Consider the following 21,031-nt stretch of genomic DNA (forward strand, 5'->3'; position numbering starts at 1 on the left):
ACATCGAATTACAAACCAAGAGACCATCAAATTTTATATACAACATGTCTTCAGAGTTTGGAGAAGATATAACGTGGAATTACAAACTAATTAAGAGAAAGAGACCATCACTATTCTAACACTCCCGACTGTCCCTAACATCATGAATACATACAGCCCTCTTGACGACATCTGAAAACTAGAAAAGCTAAAAAAGCTCTGCTAAAGTCTTTTACCAAATCTTGCAACCTTTCATGTACAGTATGTTGAACGTTTTGATCAAAGCTTCTTGTCGCAACTCGATTGTTCCTGCACAATAATTTCAACATCAGACCTGCTTAACTTCATATGAGATGAGATCAAAGTGTGTTTTATGCAGACTGATTCAGAAAACAACTTACACATATATATGACATATCAAATGTTCTTATATATCTTCTTTTTACAATGTTCATATTTTTATCTTGAACGATTAGTAATTCATTTTTCATATACTTCAATTCTGAAAAACTAGAACATTTTAAATATAGATGTAAACAATTTAGAATGATTGACTAGGCTATTTAACTAATTTGTAATACATATTGACCAGAAAGCTCAAATCTCAGTTATCGCCAATGTTCAACGAACTATGATCATGTCGTTTACATGTGACTTATACTTGTGGTTTCCGGTGTTACACCTCCAAGATCGTTCATTTGAATTCAAACTAGTTAGTTGACAATAGAGAAACCTATTAAAATTATATACATACTCAAACTTGTTTAATTGAAATTTTCTACAACTTTTCATATTTGTTCTTGGACAGTTAAAATATTACGATGTCCTTATATACATACGATTATTCAAGATACTTCTTTACTGAATCTATGGATTTTTTTTTTGTTAACATTAAAAATTAAAAACGTTTTATAACATTTAGAGTAAACCATGCACAAATTCAAATGCCGGGCCTGATCGTTAATGTCAATCATGTTAAGGAATTTTCATGCGAAATACTCAAATCATGTAATAGCAAAGTCTAAATCTTTTAAATCTAAGCAACAATTTTTCAGTTGTCTACAACTGAAACGAAATTACATCATCCGTAGGCTACCGCTCAAACAAAAGAGCCAAAGAAAGTATTAAAACCGAACGAAAATTTCCAAAAGGATCCCAAAACATTTTCTATAACCAGCATTTTAACTTCATCTTTGCGCATTCTAGTCATCACCAGATCCTAAGACTAGTCTCGATCAGGCTCTCCTTCGAGGTCTAAAGAGATGTAAATAAAAAAAATCATTAAAATGATCAATTTAAGTAGAAAACACGCACGCATCATCAAGCATCCATCAACGTAGCTCTCAACACCTATCCTAAATCGCATTTCCTATCATTAAGCTTTATTATGTTATGTGTTCATTTCTCATTCTCTATTACTTTGTTGCTTAGTTATTTCATTATCTTTCCACAAGCACATATTACAAAGAAAAAACCTATAGTCCCCCTAACCAAACAAACTAAAATTCATCCCTTGAAAATAAACTCAAACCTATATAGTGTCTCATTTAACTTGGCATGTCTCAGACATTGCACTAGGAGCACTTGTTAGGCTTGTAATTTGTTTCCTGCTTCGATAGCTAACATGGCTACAGTTATTATCGGTTGTGGATGCCGAGGGTTCTCAACATGTAGTATTGCAAAGCCAAAGACTACTAAACAATCTCCTGATCTCAAGCTAAGATATATTATCCAAAAAAGAAAATGTTGTGAACAATGTATAGAACCAAGACATATCTCTAAAACTAGTAACACAAGAAAGAGAGAAAAATCCTTTTTTATACCTGTATGCAAAGGTTTCTTCGAATTCGTCACTGTCATAAAACTCTATTCGTCTTCCAGACCTCTTCTTGAGTGGAAAGATTTTCTCTGGATCACCACATGGATGGAGCGATAGATCACCAACATGTTCGGATATCTTTGATCTTGAATCATCCACTGAACAATTTCTAGTGATGCTAGACAAATCACCTTCATGCTCCAAAACATGTTCCACCTCCTAAATAACACCAGTCTTTAGATAAAAAATTCATTCAGTCTTTTTTTTTTCCGTGACTTTTGAGAAAGATATATGAACAACAGGGGACCTTGCATGTGAAAGAGCAGAACTTGGAAGTGCAACGGACATGTTTAGTACAACCTTCTTTAGATCTTACACATCCCCGCCATGGCCTCAACGCTATCAGCCCCTTCTCTCCAACGAAACCATTATTCTTATTAAAAAAAAAAAGTAAGTGTTCAAGAAAAGTCCTTAGAATTCTAGAAAGATTAATAGATGGAGGTAATTGTATATGTTGTGTTACTTGAATTTGGGAACAATAAAAAATATTAGAGATTTCTTCTATGTAAAGACCGTTAACATCAAACAAGGTCACCACCTGCATTAAGTAATTCAAGATGAAGATTTTATAATTACGAACGAACATAAAATGTGATTAGGGTTTATAGATACGAAGAACATACTTGAACATGAGGTTGAATATGGTACGGATCTATGCCATCGAGGCACACAACGTCGCATGACTCGAACCTGAAGATGTATTTTCGGAAACCACAAGAATGCTTTTCGCAGTATCCATCTAAGTTTTCCTCTGTTAATACTTGAAACCATCTCGGTTACACATGATATATCTTTTAGAGAGAGAAGCTATGACTCCCAAAAAAAAAAGGAAAAGAAAATGTGATTGTTGTTGCGTAACGATGAATATTGAATCTATTAGAGATGTGGGAGATCAAAATAATTAGTGACGATGCTTATGTTTAATTTTCTAGGGTTTCACAAAGATAGGAAAATATATTGTAACTCTTTAACGATAAAAACAACATTCTTGGGTAAAAAAATATCATCAATTTTATTTTGGTAACTTGGTAAGTAAAATGAGGTTAGATAAATATAATAAACCTAATCTACAGGGGACTAAGCTGCAAGTCTGCAACATTTGTCTATACTGTATATACATATGTTCATTTCTATCATCGAAAGTAAAATTAAAAAAATTAAATGGCTTGAAAACGGAAGAGCTAGTGACTGACTGATCAGTGAGTGAAATTCCTGTTGGATTGTTGATGTTTTGAAGCATTGCAATGTTGCTGCGGATGATGTCTAACGTCTGATTGTCCCTAACATTCATGAATAAAACACAAACTCTTTTGATTCCTTTGTGAATAGAGAAACACCTGAAATTTTGAGTTAGCTTTAAAAGTTGTAGTTCAAGTCTTTTACCATGTCTTGGAGTCTTTCATACATAGCTTCTGGTCTGAAACTTAATTGTTCCTGCCATAATTCATATATATATAAACTTTAATCAAACCTGCTCAAATGCATAAATGAGATCAAAACAAGGGCCATGTTGACTTGATTCAGAGAACAACTTACAGTTCCATAAAGCCTTTGATGAGTTATGGATTGCCCCTGCAATGAGATTAACATAAAGAATCAGCAACACATCTCGGAGACTCTATTTCCAAAACTTGGTAACACACTTACCAGCGACTGTATGTTTGGATGGACAGTACAATATCCATTGCGATTTGAGGCCATCGGGTTGATTTGTCCCTGTGGATCACACAGAGGAACTAAGTTTGGATATTGAACCTTTTTATACTGTAAATGACTATTCTCGTATACCATTTCATGAGACATATGTTGGGCACTGAGGTAGTCATCTAGAATAGAGTATCTGTTTCTTTGTTCTTGCAAAGCGGTTACTTTCCAGACTTCTTGCAATGAATGTTCCTTCACAAAGAGAAAGCCAGGTTAGACTAAATACTGGCCTTAAGGGAAAGATCAAGAGATCAGTAGTCCACGAAATCATCTGAGAAGAAAACCAAACCTGTCCTGTGTCAGCTACATTATCGTCTTTGTTCATCTCATATGTGTTGTTCTGTTCTTCATGTATTGGAAGATCTTGAGCTATAACCGATTCTGACTCTTCCACATTTTGGATCAAGTTACTCTTGTTCTCACACTTTCTTAAAGCTTCATTCAGCACATTAATCACGGCGTTGTAGCTCTCTTCAGATAAAGATGCTTCCTCACTCAATTTCAAAGAACGGAGACAAAGATCCATGTACCGTTGAGCCTTGGTTGATTCTACATCAATCTGATCAAGTTCCATGAATATTCTGCTTTTAGCATCCTTTGTCCAACGCTTCAACACATACTGAGAAGGAATACTAGGTTCCCCAGACATCTGCAGAACAATCATTGCATGCCTACAAAGAAAACCTTTGAACTCAAACAACCGACAGGAACAGACAACTTCAGATGATTCAGAGTCCCATCCCACAAGGAAAGCACGGTTCTGTTCATAATCTTGAACCCTGAAAGTCTTTTTGTTAACCTCATCTTCTTGACTTTCTTTCTTCGGATGACAAGCAACTCCTCCCAACACCTCCACCTGAAACTTCTTGAACATCTCACGCGTGTATACTTCAGCCATTTGCTTCCCAAATGGTGAAGGAGACTTAAGTCCGGGTTGTTTATACAATGTCTCAATCTCCGCTTTCTCTTCCTCTTCGTACCTCTCTTGTATCATCGTCTTGTATTGATCAAGAAATGATTTTAATGTAGTTTTCCTTTGAATGTATTTATCAAAAACAGAGTTCACGCTATCTGATCTTTGAGCTGTACACATTCCCGCTAAAGATACATCTTTCATATACACAGGAACCCAATGTTCCCTATCTTCATACAAGGACTGAAGCCAGGCGTTGTCTCTCATATGAAACCTATCAACTACCTCCCACCAATTTTTTTCAAATTCATCGTTCTTCCAAGACCCGTAAATAGCATCATTTATCTCATCCATAAAGCTTTTCTCTTGTCTCATAACATGACCAAGCTTTTCTGGCATCTGACCAAAAGTATCCCACATATAAAAACAATGTCTAGAAGATGGGAACACCTCCGAGACAGCTTCTTTGAGCGTTTGGTCATGTCTGGTAAGTATAACTTTGGGTTGGCATCCGTGCATTGCCTTCAACCATGCCCGGAAAGTCCAAACAAATCCAGATTTAGACTCGTCTGTTAATAATAATCCACAACCAAGCAACAGTAACTGTCCATGGTGGTTCACACCAGTAAAAGCAATAAGAGGCAACTTATACTCGTTCTTGATGAATGTAGTGTCAATGGATACAACATCACAGAAACAAGTATAATCCAATCTGCCTTTTGCATCAACCCAAAAAATGTTTCTTAGACTCTGCTCCTCGCTGAGATCAATGGAATAAAAGAAGAAAGGGTTCTCAACTTGCATATCCGTAAAGAAGTTTAAAAGTCTCTCCACATCCCCATCCTCTAGAGCTAAAAGCTTTCTGATTTTCACCTCTTTCACAATAGCACCGTTTTGTTTCTCAAGCTTTTTACGCCCACCCAACTCTCTCAAGGACTTGGCTTGACCAGTGAAGACTTCATGGTTATGTTCTGTTACCAAACTACGAATAACCCACCTCCCATCTTGCCTTCTCTTAACATGTAAACACGCTTTACAATCAGTTTTCGATGATGAACGGTTGATTCTACCTCGTTTTCTTGCTTGAGGAATGTTAAACCCATCAATACCTAAACCATTATCTACATCAGTCTTCTTGCTCCCATATCGCGTACAAACAAACTTGGCATCGATGAACTTCCCGGTCATTCTTGAACGACGACTAGCTTTTATAATGGTAGTGAACCCAACAGAGTTAGCGTATTCTTTGTAGAACTCAAATGCTTCCTCTTTAGATTCAAATTCTCTCCCTTCATTGATCTCTAAGTTAGTCCTATGATCATCCAACTGCACATTACTACACTCTCCTGACAGCATTTCTAAACCAATCCTCAATTAGTTCAATCCCTTCACCCCTCAAAACCAAAAGCTATTTTGATCAAAAGCATACCTGTTGATTGTTGAAACAAACATGATCAGCTTAGCTTCCAAGTTGCAAACATTAATGAGAAAAACATAAGCTTTACTATTTACAAAGACATTGTAGTATTCAATTGAGCAATTGAAAACTTAGTATCAGACAAAAACCTCAAAATGTAAGCAAAAACATCTTTCAGATATGGAAACGAATCACTGTAACAAAGAAAAGTCAACCATACAAAGTCCCATTATCTAAAATTCAGCTCGAATCATCGGACCCAAATAGTTATAACAGAGTATAAAACACCATAGAATGAAACTCATGTTCTACTAAACAAAACCTTGAAGCAGTGATTTAAGCAACTCAAAATGAAGATCTATAAACAGAGAAAATTAGAAACTAGTCCACTAAAGTGCAAAGATGATATATTTATTGAGAGAACTAATAAAGATAGATATGATTACATGATGATGATGATGAAGAAGAAGACAGGGGAGAGTGATGACCGGAGGCGAGTACAGATTCTATTTTCATCTCCGCGGAATCTTTGATCTTTAGGGCAAAAAGAGTCGGAGGCGTCGTACTCGCTTTTTCTATACTCGCGGTTCTCTTACCTCTTCTTCCGGTTATTTTAGCCTAACCGGATTCTTTTTTTTCAATAACCGGGAAAAATCTTAAGCCACACATTTTGTTTTCTGGTTATCTTGTTCCTAGGCTCTTCTTCCTCACGACTTCACCTACGCAGATGGAAAAATACGAAATTGGAGGAAAAAATTTTCTGATTTGATCGGATTGACAGAACTGTTCCCCAGGTTTAATTGATTTTTGTGAATATATCTGATAAATCTTAGAGATTTAAGCTTCTGGTAGTTAGATTTCACAGTAAAGTTTGCGTCTTGTAAATGTTGATTGAGCTCGCTTCTGAGAAATTTGCAATCTTTCGCTCATTGGAAACCATAAAAATTGAAACTTTATGTAATTCCTTAGCTAAAATACGTGACTGGAATGTGAATTTAATTTAAGTCTATAGTCCACTGTGAGATTTTGATTTTCATGTCCTGTTTTGATTGATTAGATGGTGCATTACTGTGTGTGATCAAGATTGCTTAGTAAAAATGGGTTTAGCGGGTTGTTTTGGTACTTCTCCTCTTGTATCTATGGAACTGAGGTGGGCAAGAAGAAAAAAACCTGATGATGCTGCATCAGCATTGCCTCGGTCAATACCTGTATATATCTCTACGTTGAAGAAAGACATAAATATAGAGGAATTGAGGAATTTGTATTCACTTTGTAACCACTCTTGCAACCGTTTGTCCGAGAATGGCAGCGGCAACGTCGACAAGATTGTTGACGTGAAAAAGCTTCGTACAGCTATCTCCCGGAGCGATGTTGTTATCTCTGTGTTCTGCAAACCTCTTCATGATGCGGTTTTGTACTCTGAGGAAGATAATTTGTCTTCATCTTTGTATCCTTCAGAGTTTAGGAGACAGAATAAGGATGAGAGCTCTCTGGGAGACCTGTTGCAGAATGCGTTACCTCTCACTCCTTCTACTGGACAGCTTGTTGGATTCGGTCGTGCTTATTCTGATCATGGCTTGACTGCTTCTATCCATGATCTAATGGTATTTTTTAATCTGTAGATGGTCTACTCGAGCTGTAATACCTTCTCTTTGGTGCTAAGATGTGTAATTTGGTTTCAGTGTTTTCCAGGTTATACCTTCACTACAACGGATGGGAATTGGTAGACTGATAGTTAACAGAATTGTCAGGTGTGATGGTATTTTCCACTATGATTTTGCTTTACTCAAAACTCCCCTTGACTTTTTCTTAAAGGTTAGTTCCTGAACTAGCAAATTGCCTCATTCATTAAAAAACTGTTTTCAATAGGCATCTCACAAGCAGAGACATCTACGACATAGCAGCTCTCTGCTTCGAGGATGAAAGGTACCTACCATCATTACCTCTGAGACAACTAATACTCATCCTTAGCAACTTGTGAGTTTTTTTTTTTTTACTGTATTCTTTCACGCTATGTTTAGGATCGAAGGATATAGACAGTGTTGTATATTTTAACCACGGATATGGTAATGGTATCTTGCTGATGATAACTTGAATATGGGTGAATTGGTATTAGTATGAGATTAGGTGGATGCAGAATCCTTTATGTATATATCTACTGATAAATTAACATGTTTGTCAGGCCATTCTTCAAAGCCTGTGGGTTTGGAGATGACAGGATGGGCTCCACGACGATGATGTTCACGAAGAGCTTGGAGATGTAAACCTCAAGCGAGAAGCGAGAAGGCCATTGGATTTTCAGAAACTGCAGGTCAAAGCAAGTTGAATGATCTCTAAAACCTTGTTTGAAACTCTCTGATGATGATCAAAGGAAAAGGTCAAAGATTCATTGTCTTTCTTGCATTTGGATTTGATATCTAGTGGTTACTCTCTCTCTTCTCGTTGATGGAAAGCAAATCATATACTTAAAAGTTTGAATGTTCACCCTAAGTTGCAGTGAAGAATAAGTAACTTCGTCTGTTTTGGTAGATGGAAGTGTATATCTAAAATTGAAGACAATTATTTTAACGCATTAATTTTTCCACTAGATTAGCTTGACACAAAAATCATTATAAGATTATTTTCGAAAACAATAATTAGCGCAATTAGTAGAATAAAGAACTCCAAATCTGGAGACTTTGTAGGTGAACTTTTTCCATAGTTAACAACATATAATTGTTTTTATAGTTGAAACAAACTATAGAAGATGATATTTTTTTTTGTGACAGCAATATGAATTTCAAGAATATTTCTGTGTGAATAAAGTAATTGTACCTTTGATAATTAAACCTACAAATAGCAGGAGACCCTTTTTCCGAAGAACACATATTCTTGGGCAATAATGTCAGGGTTTAAATAACCATAACTTATTTCTCTCTTTGTTCCCCCTTTGAAGAAAATTGTAGAAATATTGGTCTTAAGAAACTGATGAATGATGCCAACAAAACTTTCTCAAGAATGTTTTTTTTTTTTTCAAGAAAGTATTTACTTTTGGTTGAATCTTAAAGTTAAAAGTTACTACTCTCTACAAAAAAGAAAAGAAGCGTGTGTGTTTGTTATATTAAGTAAAACTCTGTTCGTATGAATGTTTCTGTTTGATTCGATAATAACTATATGCTTCTACAACTATATTTTACAAGTGATGTTTGATAACTCATCCCATTCGTATACTTTCAGTCCTTTGCTAACTTTTATAATATACTCCTTCTGTTTCACAATACATGATTTTTTTGAATTTTTTCTTGTATCACAATAGATGATTTTCTGTATATTTTTATTAATTAATACTAAAATTTACAAATTTCAAGAATCATTAATTGAGAATTTAAAACTTTGATGAATTACTATTGGTTAATAATTATAAAAATATGTTATTATGAATAATAATGTATTTATTGCTAAACATTACATATTTTTCTTAATGTGAAAGTGTAAAAAAATCATCTATTCTAATACAAAGGGAGTACTAAACACTTTTATTATGTTCTCACGGGAGTCGGGACGCTATTATTATTCCCAAAAAAGTTCAAACTAGTGAATGTATGAATTCACGGATCTATGTTAGATCTTCTTTTTCTTTTACATATACTACAAAAAGAAGAAACTATATGTATATTAGTTATATAGTGACTTCTCTTAGCATAATAAGTAATTTCTTATTAACATGTTTGATGGTTCAAATGATGGGCCTGCTAAAACTGATGATCACGTGCTTCACACACTAAGTCTATATGCTAATCAGTTAATGTAAATATGTATATGTGCTTTACACACTAAGTCTATATGTTAATGTAATTATGTATATACTTTTTGGTCAATGATGACTTGATCAGGGCTGAAGACTATAGTTTATATGTACTTTACTTTTGGTCCGAATATAATATTTATATTTCAAAACATTTTGTGGATACTAATTAATCTTTTCTTTTACAACGGATACTAATCAAACTCATCATGCTTTACGAGCCCTGAGCACGTATATACGTGGTAGATCTCATCATGTTTGGTTTTATTTATTTACGTCAATGTGGACATGTGCGCGATCTATGTCATTTGAAGTTTCCGTATGATAAAATGATATATTTATCGATAAGATATATAACAATTTTTACAACAGCACTATAAAGAGGGTTGGCTTTTTACAGGAATGTTCATACATGAATAATTTCAACCATATATATAGTCGAACTCGTAATTATGTAAAATACACTTATTATCTATAGATCCACAATGGATTACATCGTATAAATTGTGAATAAAAGGAGAATATGAACTGAAGAGACTTTTATTGATATTACTTGTTTGACTATATTTGATACATTGTGTTGATAATTATACTACTTAAGAACATTCTAGATCTTTGATACAATGTAGGATCTTGTTACACTTGTCAATCATCGAACTATTCTTTTTCTGATAGGATGAGACTAAAACGGTTTGATATTACAATGTTTAGAGTAGGATCAGGTTTGGTCTGCTGTTCTTTTTGTGTAACCTGCGTTTTTGTCTTCTTCGGTTGCAGATGTGGTTGCAGTGGAGGACTGTGCACATTTGACTTGTCGTGGTCTTGATGTGAACTCTGATATGAGGCTTGGGCCGTATATCGTTGTTGGGCTTGAGGCTTGATATTAACATTCTCCCGCAAACTGAGTGTGGGAGGGAGTCGCACATGCAGTTTGTGTCGCAGCTGCTGGAAGGATGGTCTTCGCAAAGACTTGATGAAGATATCAGCAAGTTGTAGTTCGGCCGGGATATGTTGAACTTCAAGGAGACCAAGTGCCACCTGCTCGCGAACATAGTGATAATCAACGTCAAAGTGTTTAGAGCGATTATGTAGAACCGGGTTTGCGGAAAGATGCACAGCCGAAAGGTTATCACATTGAAGGAGAGTAGCATGAGACTGAGAGATGCCTAAGTCACGCATAACAGAAGCAATCCAAGTAAGTTCCGAAGCAGTAGAGGCAAGAGCACGGTATTCGGCTTCCGTGGAGGACCGAGAGACAGTAGGTTGCCGTTTTGCAGACCAAGAGATAATATTAATACCCAACAGAACACATAATCCGGAGGTAGAGCGACGAGTATCCTTGCATCCAGCATAGTCACTGTCGCTGTAAGAAACAAGATGAAGAGGACTGTTTTTGTAGAGATGCAGACCCATTTTGGAAGTCCCACGAAGATAGCGAAGAATGCGTTTGAGAAGGGCAAAATCAGACATAATGGGGGGAGTGCATCCGTTGACATATGAAGTTAACAGCAAATTGAATATCAGGACGTGTAATGGTCAAGTATTAAAGTTTCCCAGCAAGACTCCGGAAGTAAGATGGTTCAGAGAATGGCCATGTATCGTTGAAGACGTGGTCAAGACGTAAGGGCAGCGGAGTGTTGACAGAGTTACATTTTGCCATACTAGCATGATGAATAATTTCTTCGGTGTATTTCTCTTGATGCAGGAATAAGCTGTGGGAGTGAACTTGTGCTTGAATGCCCAAAAAAGTAATGAATGTTCCCTAAGTCTTTCATTGCAAAACGAGAGCTAAGCTCAACAATGAGAGATTTAAATAGTGCAGGATTTGAACCTGTCAATAGAATGTCGTCCACATACAACAATAGAACCATCGTGTCACCATTCCGCCGGTAAGTGAACAGCGAGGGATCAACTTTACTGCAAACAAACCCGAATTCGAGGAGATAGTTGCTGAACTTGTCAAATCATGCCATGGGGGCCTGTTTTAATCCATAGAGAGCTTTGCGCAATGAGCAAACATGAGTTGGTTTTCTGACATCCTCAAAACCGGGAGGTTGAACCATATAGACATTCTCTTGTAAATCACCATGAAGGAAGGCATTCTTGACATCAAGTTAAGTAATATCCCAGCTCTTGGCAGTGGCAACAGAGAGAACAATGCGGATAGTGGAAGTCCACACAACTGAACTATAAGTCTTAGTAAAATCCATACCAGCCTCTTGGTTAAAACCTTTAGCCACAAGTCGTGCTTTCAGCTTGTTGACAGTACCATCAGCATTGAGTTTTACAGTAAAAACCCATCGACAGCCCAATATGTTCATCTCAGAAGTCGGAGAGATCAAATCCCAAGTATGATTCTCAAAGATGGAGTTAAGCTCATCTAACATAGCTTGCCTCAAACCAGGATGTTTCAACGCTTCTGCAACCGTTTGGGGAAGAGAGGGGATTGTTTTACTTGCAACAAGGGCATAACGTGGATTAGGTTTATGAACACCAGATTTAGACCGAGTTGTCATTGGATGAAGAGATTGAACCGAAGCAGAATCATCGCGAGTGGAAACTTCATCAGGAGAGTCAAGTACCTCATTAGTCACAGTAGAGTGATCAGGTGAGGAAGAGGGAGAGGAGCTACGTGCAGCACTCGTAGGAGAATCATCACAACAAGTAGAATCCTGAGGATAGTAGACAACATATTCAAGCCACTGGGAATCATGATGAGAATTTGTGATATAGGATGGGAGAGCAAGCAGAACACGAGTCGGGAGAGATGAATCCGCAGCCTGCCAAGCACCAAGGGTTCCAGTTTTATGAAGGGTGACCAAATCCTTGTATCTGTCGTGGAAAGGGAAGCATGTCTCATCAAAGATCACATGGCGACTAATATAAACACGACCAGTAGGAGGATAAAGACACTGGTAGCCTTTGTATTGTGCGTGGTATCCAAGAAAGACGCACTGAAGAGATCGTGGTTCAAACTTGTGTTGTGTGGATGATCACAAACAGGGATAACACGCAGAGCCAAAGATGCGAAGGAACGAGTAATCCGGTTTGCTCTTGAGTAACAATTCATGCGGACTCTGCTGATTAAGAGACGGTGATGGAAGCAAGTTACTAATAAAGTTGGCAGAGTAGAAGGCTTCGATCCAAAACTTTAATGGGGTTTTACTTTGAAAAAGCATAGACAAGCCAAGCTCGGTGATATGTCTATGTTTACGTTCAGCCATCCCATTTTGCTCTGGAGTTGAAGGACACAAGAGCAAATGTTGAATGTCATGACTTTGTAGATGTGTTCGAAATCGTGTACTAATAAACTCACCACCACCATCACTTTGAAACACCTTAATCTTCTTACCCAACCGATTCTCAATTTGTTTTTGGAACACCATAAACACATCGCAAAAATCAAACTTAGACTTGAGAGGAAATAACCAAGAATAGCGAGAGTATTCATCCAAAATAACTACATAATATTTGAAACCTTGAACAGATACAACCGGTGATGGACCCCAAAGATCACAGTGTAATCGATCAAGTGGTTCCTTAACAGAAGAACTAGAAGAATAAAAAGGAAGCTTAGTGCTCTTTCCCATTTGGCAAGGTTCACAAACGGAAGTGGTGCTGCTCTTATTAAAGGTAATAGCCTTGCTGGATTGTAGGAGTTGAAGAAGTTGGAAGTTCACATGTCCCAAACGTTGATGCCACACAATATCACTGGCGGTAATCTGACGGTTAGAGTAGAAAGCTGCAAATTCTGCATTCTTCAACACATAAAGCCCTTCACGACGTGGTCCTTTGGTCACAACCCTCTGAGTTGGTAAATCAATAACATATACATAATTAGAATCAAAGAAGACTCCACAAGGGTAGTCATCACACAACTTGGAGACCGATAAAAGCGATTTCTCCATGGTTGGACAGACAAGAACATCATAGAGTGGGATACTACCTGTTGGAGTTGTGAGCGTAGTAGAACCAACATGAGTGATGGGTTTAAAGGTTCCATCAGCCACCATTACATTCTCAGAACCATTGTACGGAGTTGCCGTCTAAAGAGACTCAGCAGTAGAGGTAATGTGAGTTGTGGCTCCAGAATCAGTAAGTAACCCATTCCTTACCACTTGGATCAGACAAACGAAGAGCAGCAAGAGATTGGGGAACATCATCACTTTGATAGGAATTGTCAAAACGATTCCAACATTTGAGAGCAACATGCCCAATACGACCACAAATTTGACATACAGGACGAGATGAAGAACTACCAGATTGAGTCCAGCCAGATGAGCTCACCTGTTGAGAGAAACCGCGGCCACGAGTGGAGTAGCCACCGCGACCTCGATTGTTACCACGACCGCGCAGTCCCGAGCCAGAGCACCCCCCACGGTGAGTGTGGAAGGCAAGATGCAGGGAGACATCGGAGGGAGTCTCGTACGACTGGAGCTTCGAATCGTAGCCGGAAATCTCCAAAACAACATCGTTGAAGGTAGGAGCAGGAGTACGAGACATTGAGCTCTGAAGGACCGTTGAGATTGGGTCATATTCACGGCCCAGCCCATTAAGAAACGTGAAAATCTTCATGTTTTCATCGACCGGTTTCCCAATGGAACTCAGATTATCACAGACGGCCCGGAACTCATGACAGTAATCAGTAAAGGTTTGACCTTTGATGTTAAGGAGTTGAAGATGACGACGGAGATCAAATTCCCGGGCAACAGAACTCTTGTTAAAATTGCCGGCAAGGGACAACCAGACATCTTGAGAGGTGGGTAAGGCATGAACAAGACCGAGCACCTCTTCAGTGAGTGTACCAAAGATCCAGGACTTAATGAGCTCGTCGGTGCAGATCCAGTCTTCATACGATGGATTTGGAACTTCGACAGCATGATTGTTGGTGCTAGTGACTAGAACAGCGGAGGGTTTCGGGACTGACCCATTGACAAAACCAAGAAGCTTCTGACACCGAAGCAACGATTCGAACTGGGTTTTCCAGAAGAGATAGTTACCATCACTTAGTTTGATGGTAACAGAACTAGCAACATGAAGGGTGGACGGAAACGGATAGGAACCATAACCTTCTGCCATGACAGCACCTGTTAAGGTTAGAGAAGCTCTGATACTATGTGAATAAAAGGAGAATTTGAACTGAAGAGACTTATATTGATATTACTTGCTTGACCTTATTTGATACATTGTGTTGATACTTATACTACTTAAGAACATTTTAGATCCTTGATACAATGTAGGATCTTGTTTGGTCTGCTGTTTTTTTTGTGTAACCTGTGTTTTTGTCTTCTAAGGACTGTGCACATTTGACTTGTCGTGGTTTTGATGTGGACTATGATATGAGACTTGGCCGTATATCGTTGTTGGGCTTGAGGCTTGATATTAATATATATATATAGTCACTATGAAGTCCTTACACTGCAATCAAAAAGAGTTCATATTATATACTAACTCACGGTCATCCACTTTTTATCTATTAGAGGTAGCTTTTGATTGTTGATCCACTATATCAAAAGATCATCATAAAATTAGGAGACAGATTTCAAGTTTATCACTATAAGTTTAATCATAATTAAACCATTATAAACATCTATAAGTGTAAAAACATTTGGGTTGTGATTATTTTTTCAGATTCTAAATTAGTATGGACTTGGGTAAGAGATTTTCCACACTTTTAAGTATATATAATTGGCATATATTTCTTTGTTTTTAGTCTTAAAGACACCAACGGGCGTATATTTCTATGCAAGACTAGGCATAGATATGATATGTCATATGTGTAACGTTCACATGGGCCGGTTACTTTTTATTTTTTTTCTTTTCCGTTAAACCTTGAATATCCATTTGTGCCCGGCTGCCCGCACAAACACAAATCATACGGTTTACGACTAAATGATTTAATTAATAAACCAACCATCAAAAACAATGGGCCAATGCAATCGACATAAATAAATCAATAAATAGACAAAGTGGAGAGAAATGAGAAGGAAAAAGATGGTGAAGAAGACGAACTCTTGACTCAGCTTCATGTGTTTGATTCCTAGCCATGTGCACTGTGTACCTACCATAATCTATTGACTAATCAATACATATACATAAAGAATGGAACTTCGATGATATAACATAACTCCTTTAAAATATATATATATATATATATATATATATTTAACATAACTCTTGTAAATACATGTTTACCTTATCTATAAATAGGTTTATGGATAATGTTTTATTATGCTAGAATAGTGGGTTTATATAGTCTTCAAGTAAATATACTTATAGAGTTATAGTTATCTAGATTTGATCAATATACAGAAAATATTTGACTATGTCTACTTGGTTAAAGACTTGAAGATATCTTAATTTGCTAAAACAAGTAGCAATGATATTTTAGTTTGTTTGGGTCAAAAGTGAGTATATTGTCTTTATCTTTAACTATATAATAACATCAAATTTTGATTGTATAAACTTACTTATAAATATAGACATACGCCTGTCAGACTATTAAGTTAGATTCTCTTCATCATAATTCATCACACTCACACTCACACTCACTCACTCTCTCTCTCTCTCTTCTATCCGACAGTCACTTAAATGGCATTTTCCCGGCATATACCTGACGGCAAGACCGCCGCCACAACCGCCGTTACTAAGAAGAAGTCCGATGTCCCAACTCCGCCGCCCAACTGCTGCGTCACGTGTCTTGCGAGACTCATCAGGAAACTGAAGAGAAAAGGAAGGTTGCTGCTGGCTACGACGGCTCGGAGACAAGCGAGCTCGTTGCAATGCCGGTACGATCCACTGAGCTATTCACTCAACTTCGACGGAGGCGCGTGTGGTTCACTTCCCGATGATGAGGATTATTACTTTCGGTTCTATGCATTTTCTTCGAGATACGTTACTACTAATACTTTTAAGAAGAGACCATCACTTCCACGTGAATCCTTCTCTACCGCTTCACATGAGTTCTAGTGATTTGTCATTTGGTTAGCTTGGATTTTTAGTTTCTTAAATTTAATTAAATCTATCATTTGTTGTTCTTAATTGAAGTGTACTAAAAAATGATCTTCAGTATTAGTAATTTGGACTTTGGACAAAGTTAATTATTCTTGTTTTATGGAACATAGATGTAATTAATTGTATAATAACCTGAAACTTGTAGCCAAGTATTTTTGTTATCAATTAACGGTTGGTGGAAGTAATGTATACATGTGAGAATAGTATAACCCGATTAAACTAAAAAGTGAAATTAACTACATATTTGGGTAATAGTGTTTAATTGTTTATTATTCCTTTCATAATCAAACAATTTGAGGAAGTACGTACCAGACGCAACGTTAGCGTTAGGCCTGAGATTATTATTCGTATTTGTATCCGAATCCATTCCTAAAAAAATGGATATTCGGATAGGGTTGGACAAAATAACCAGTAACCAAATAACCGATCAAACCGAACCGAAAAAAATCAAACCAAAACCGAACCAAAATTTTTCAAATAACCGAACGGTTAGTAAAATCCTATATCCAAATTAACCAAAACCGAACCGAACCGAACCAAACCGAACCGATAATTAAATGGTTAACCGAAATATCCAAATATTTAGAAGATACCAAAAATAATATACTTAATATTATGCAAAACTGTAAAATATTAATTATTTCTACTTTCAAAACAATTAAATACTTTAAATAATAAATATATCTAAATGTTATTATTTTGAATTTAGAAAGTTAACTATTTTATAAAATAGGATCAATATTTTTTTCCCTTTTTGTACTTTTATTATGTATTATTGGTTAATTTCGGTTATATTCGGTTACTTTTGGTTATATTAATTTTGTTTGGTTAATTTCAATATAATTTATGTTAGTTATGGTTACCTCTTCAACTAACCGAACCGAACCAAAATTTCTAAAATATCCAAATGGTTATTATATTACTATATCCAAACTAACCGAAACCGAACACAACCGATCCGAAACCGAACGGTTAACCAAATGCCCAGGCCTATATCCAGACAAACGGATACGAATACGGATAGTGAAATATAGGATAAATGGATACGAATACGAATACAGATAGTGCTAAATTTCAAAACGGATAACGGATATCCGTTTTTTCTCGGATACCCTATATTATATTCGGATACAGATATGGATAATACTAAATTTTAAAATGGATATTCGGTTTTTGGTATTTATATACGGAAATCCGGTATTTATATACGGAAATCCGGTATTTTTGGTATTTTATACAAATACGCTGTATTTTGGTTTAAAATACGTATATTTTTTTTTAAAAAAATTTACGGATATCCGTGGATATTCGCGGATAATCAAATTGTTAACGGATATCCGGATAAAGGATATCCAAAATTTTTGGATACAAATACAGATAACAAATTACGGATACAGATATAAAAAAAACTGGATATCCGTTCTGTTTACAGGCCTAGTTAGCGTCACTCACTTCATTTTGGTTTTCGGTGAACTCATGCACGCGCGTATTGGTTTCTAAAGACAACGATAAGGAAAAATATATTTCAATAAATAGTACAAGTCCATACAATAATACACATAAATTAGTTTGTAGCATCAAAACTTTAATTTTATAAATGTTAATGCAAAAAAAAAATTTCTGAAACTTGAATCCTGAATTTACTAATTTAGTGTAGAATGTTTTGTAATTCTTGACCAACCCCATTGGATGGACCAAATATTTTATCTGTTATTATTTTGTTTTGGTAAAAGAAATCAATTATATTAATTTACTAAGATTGGTTTATCCCTTTTCTTCTACAACTTTTATTTTTGTTTGGGTTTTTATTCTTTTACAACTTTACTAATTTTTCTGGTAGAGCACTTTACTAAATTAACAAAGGCAAACTTTACTTATACGGACTTAATTACGTCAATATGCATAATTTCCTCAGTATATATAGTAGTAGATGTAGATGATAAACATGACCTTTTATTACTTAAACTTACCTAATATTACAATGATTTTTTTCAACACCAAAATTACAGTGACTAGAAATTTAGAATATAAAATACAAAACTTATAAATTGTATAGAAAAATATATAAAATTGGGAACCCGTGCAGTAAGCATAGTGGAAGGCGATGCATGTTTGTTAGCGACTCGAGACAAATTCGCCGAACCCTAGTTTCGTAGTCTTCTCCTTCTAGGGTTTCTTTTTTTTGACTACTTGACACAAGTTCTTAATTAGGCGGTAACGATATTCGCATGTTACATCGTATGAAATTGCGAGCCACTCGAACAGGACGGAAACTTATTAGACAGTAGACACCAACATATTTCTTTTTTCTTTTATCACTAGACACAGCCCCCAAATTATGATAATCTCAACAAGTGTATTCCGTTTACAAACCGGTCCAAACCATAATGACTTGTAAGATAACTAAATAGCTTCTTTGTATTCTTACACGCTATAGTTAAATATATATTTTTTTTATCTAAAACAGTTATATATAAAATACTTCTCTTATCCACCAATTATTATTATGACTACAATGCAAAGTTTCAAGCAAAACCCTTTTCGTCTACCTTTTGACGCGGGCAAAAACACATATAGAACAATAATGCTGGTTATTTTAACGTATTTTTGATTGATAGTTCAATCATATATATAAAAGTAAGGTTTCACTCTCTCCCTATTGGTCCACTTGGAAATGCAATTTTAACAAAAAAATATTTATATTAAAACACAAATTTAAAAACAATTAATTTTCACATATAACTCACATAATATAAAATTGAAATCATATGAATTCTCCCTATAAATTATGCATTAACTTTATTTCTCCACTAAGTTATATTAATCAATTGTATTAAAACAAAACAATAAATTATAATTGTAACTCTCATTTTTCTAAATATAATTTTTCATCATTTCTCTTCCTATAAATACTCATTATCTTATTCTCTTAGTCTATCACTCTTTCATTCTCTCATCTTCTTCCACTACTCTCAAATCTCTTTTTTGTTTTGTTTTGTTTTGTTTTGTTTTTTTTTTGTTATTGTTGTTGTATGGGTTATAAAAAATCAAATCAAATATCATTGTAAAAGCTTAGTTTTAGAGTTTGTATGATATGTATATCTTATATATTTATTTTAATCTTTTAAAATGTTTATCTCCATTTTCTATTTTATATTAACATCTTATAAGTCATTATTTTCATACTTCCTTACAATATTCACCACACAATAAGATCATAAAGTTGAAATGATCCATATGTAATTATCTATTATGTCTCTGGTTATCTCACATATTCATGTATCATTTTTAATAATTTATAAAGATCAATATAATATTTAAAGATCAATATAATTATCCATTTATAAAGTCTATTTTGTTTTGTAAAGTCTATCAACTCTAATTATAAAGACTATTTTGTTTTGTGATCCAATTGATAAATCTGCAAAGATCAATATAATATATATATTTTTTTTATGATTTGAGGTTTTTGAAAACAAAAAGAACATAATTAAACAATTGGTTTTTGTGTGTTTAATCAAAATAACAAATGATCCAAAAAAGAAATCATATTCAACAGGAACTTAAATATAAAAATAAAATATAATTTAAAAAATACCATTAACTAAATTCTCTAAAGATGAAACCATTAGTATGAAATCTAGCACTNGATCACAATTACAATTTCCATTGCTTAACTCCATGGTTAAACTATAATACATGTTGTCCTATTTGTAGGAACAACAACATACTTATTTAATATATTTAAAAGAGCANACTAATTTAGTTTGTCACTTCAAAAGTAATATTTTTATATTTTGAAATATTATGTGTAGGTGTTGAGTTTATATCAACAAACAACCAAATCATGTAAATTTTGATTCGGCCACTTGGTATTCCTTTCATTTTAGGTTATAAAAATTAAAATATTTTGGCATGTAACTCTATTTAAATCAAATGTAACTCATATCCAATAATTGTACATTAATTCATTCCTCCTACTAACTTATTTATCTTTCAAGAGAAAATATTTTTGGTTAAATTTTAATATTTTTTAATTATTTTGGTTGGCTAAATTAATATATTTCTCATGTAAAATTATTGTTAATAATATATTTCACATTTCAAAGTTTAAATCAATATATCATATATATAAAAGTAAGGTTTTGGTCTCTCCTTATTGGTTGATTTTCATTTAATGTTTTCTAATTTTTTTATTTTTTATTTGCTTTCTAATTGCTTTAAACAATATTTAAGACCCAATAAACACAATACATTTAACTCACACATTAAAATAAAATTATAACTGAAAATAAAATAAATTATGCATTAATCATATTCTACCACTCAATTTTATTCAAA

At 35.0% G+C, this 21,031-nt stretch overlaps 5 protein-coding genes across 9 annotated transcripts; 2 read left to right on the forward strand and 3 right to left on the reverse strand.

The window, feature by feature from the left end:
* Positions 1,078-2,844, reverse strand: LOC104723034. The gene is made up of 6 exons (XM_019231837.1): positions 2,840-2,844; positions 2,482-2,629; positions 2,322-2,396; positions 2,106-2,231; positions 1,803-2,014; positions 1,078-1,233 (listed from the first exon to the last, which is right to left on the reverse strand). The coding sequence occupies exons 1-6, from the start codon at positions 2,842-2,844 to the stop codon at positions 1,215-1,217; spliced, it is 585 nt and encodes a 194-aa protein (XP_019087382.1). The 3' UTR covers positions 1,078-1,214.
* Positions 2,852-6,467, reverse strand: LOC104723035 (protein FAR1-RELATED SEQUENCE 1). 3 transcript variants are annotated; one of them, XM_010441325.1, is made up of 7 exons: positions 6,339-6,467; positions 3,852-5,904; positions 3,647-3,754; positions 3,506-3,574; positions 3,395-3,430; positions 3,242-3,292; positions 2,852-3,128 (listed from the first exon to the last, which is right to left on the reverse strand). In XM_010441325.1, exons 2-7 carry the CDS (start codon positions 5,829-5,831, stop codon positions 2,871-2,873), a joined length of 2,502 nt encoding a protein of 833 aa, XP_010439627.1. In that variant the 5' UTR covers positions 5,832-5,904; positions 6,339-6,467; the 3' UTR covers positions 2,852-2,870. The 3 variants fall into 3 exon arrangements, with proteins under 3 accessions (XP_010439627.1, XP_019087820.1, XP_010439628.1); XM_019232275.1 differs by lacking the exon at positions 6,339-6,467 and adding an exon at positions 6,215-6,323; XM_010441326.2 differs by having other exon boundaries at positions 2,955-3,138.
* On the forward strand, positions 6,582-8,420 carry LOC104723036. 3 transcript variants are annotated; one of them, XR_002034023.1, is made up of 5 exons: positions 6,582-6,686; positions 6,950-7,496; positions 7,575-7,643; positions 7,762-7,818; positions 8,075-8,122. XR_002034023.1 is itself a non-coding variant. In XM_010441327.1 (5 exons), the coding sequence occupies exons 2-5, from the start codon at positions 6,990-6,992 to the stop codon at positions 8,154-8,156; spliced, it is 756 nt and encodes a 251-aa protein (XP_010439629.1). In that variant the 5' UTR covers positions 6,582-6,686; positions 6,950-6,989; the 3' UTR covers positions 8,157-8,420. The 3 variants fall into 3 exon arrangements, 2 of the variants coding, with proteins under 2 accessions (XP_010439629.1, XP_010439630.1); XM_010441327.1 differs by having other exon boundaries at positions 7,585-7,643; positions 7,762-7,869; positions 8,075-8,420; XM_010441328.1 differs by having other exon boundaries at positions 6,583-6,686; positions 7,585-7,643; positions 8,075-8,420.
* LOC104727894 lies at positions 13,769-14,755 on the reverse strand. Its single transcript, XM_010446956.1, has one exon. The coding sequence runs from the start codon at positions 14,753-14,755 to the stop codon at positions 13,769-13,771; it is 987 nt and encodes a 328-aa protein (XP_010445258.1).
* On the forward strand, positions 16,214-16,717 carry LOC104723037. Its single transcript, XM_010441329.2, has one exon. The coding sequence runs from the start codon at positions 16,268-16,270 to the stop codon at positions 16,643-16,645; it is 378 nt and encodes a 125-aa protein (XP_010439631.1). The 5' UTR covers positions 16,214-16,267; the 3' UTR covers positions 16,646-16,717.

This window comes from Camelina sativa, chromosome 11, assembly GCF_000633955.1.
Source record: "Camelina sativa cultivar DH55 chromosome 11, Cs, whole genome shotgun sequence".
NCBI classification, from domain to species: domain Eukaryota; kingdom Viridiplantae; phylum Streptophyta; class Magnoliopsida; order Brassicales; family Brassicaceae; genus Camelina; species Camelina sativa.

Excerpts from the sequence above, each read along its gene's own strand:
- LOC104723035 (XM_010441325.1), bottom strand. The coding sequence starts at position 5,831 with ATGCTGTCAGGAGAGTGTAGTAATGTGCAGTTGGATGATCATAGGACT. Across the intron at positions 3,755-3,851 it reads ATGTAGCTGACACAGGACAG|GAACATTCATTGCAAGAAGT; the intron begins GTTTGGTTTTCT and ends CTCTTTGTGAAG. Across the intron at positions 3,293-3,394 it reads ATCAAAGGCTTTATGGAACT|GAACAATTAAGTTTCAGACC; the intron begins GTAAGTTGTTCT and ends GAATTATGGCAG.
- LOC104727894 (XM_010446956.1), bottom strand. The coding sequence starts at position 14,755 with ATGGCAGAAGGTTATGGTTCCTATCCGTTTCCGTCCACCCTTCATGTT.
- LOC104723034 (XM_019231837.1), bottom strand. Across the intron at positions 2,397-2,481 it reads ATATTCAACCTCATGTTCAA|GTGGTGACCTTGTTTGATGT; the intron begins GTATGTTCTTCG and ends TACTTAATGCAG. Across the intron at positions 2,232-2,321 it reads TTTATTGTTCCCAAATTCAA|AATAATGGTTTCGTTGGAGA; the intron begins GTAACACAACAT and ends TTTTTTAATAAG.
- LOC104723037 (XM_010441329.2), top strand. The coding sequence starts at position 16,268 with ATGGCATTTTCCCGGCATATACCTGACGGCAAGACCGCCGCCACAACC.
- LOC104723036 (XM_010441327.1), top strand. The coding sequence starts at position 6,990 with ATGGGTTTAGCGGGTTGTTTTGGTACTTCTCCTCTTGTATCTATGGAA. Across the intron at positions 7,644-7,761 it reads ATAGTTAACAGAATTGTCAG|GCATCTCACAAGCAGAGACA; the intron begins GTGTGATGGTAT and ends TGTTTTCAATAG. Across the intron at positions 7,870-8,074 it reads ATACTCATCCTTAGCAACTT|GCCATTCTTCAAAGCCTGTG; the intron begins GTGAGTTTTTTT and ends CATGTTTGTCAG.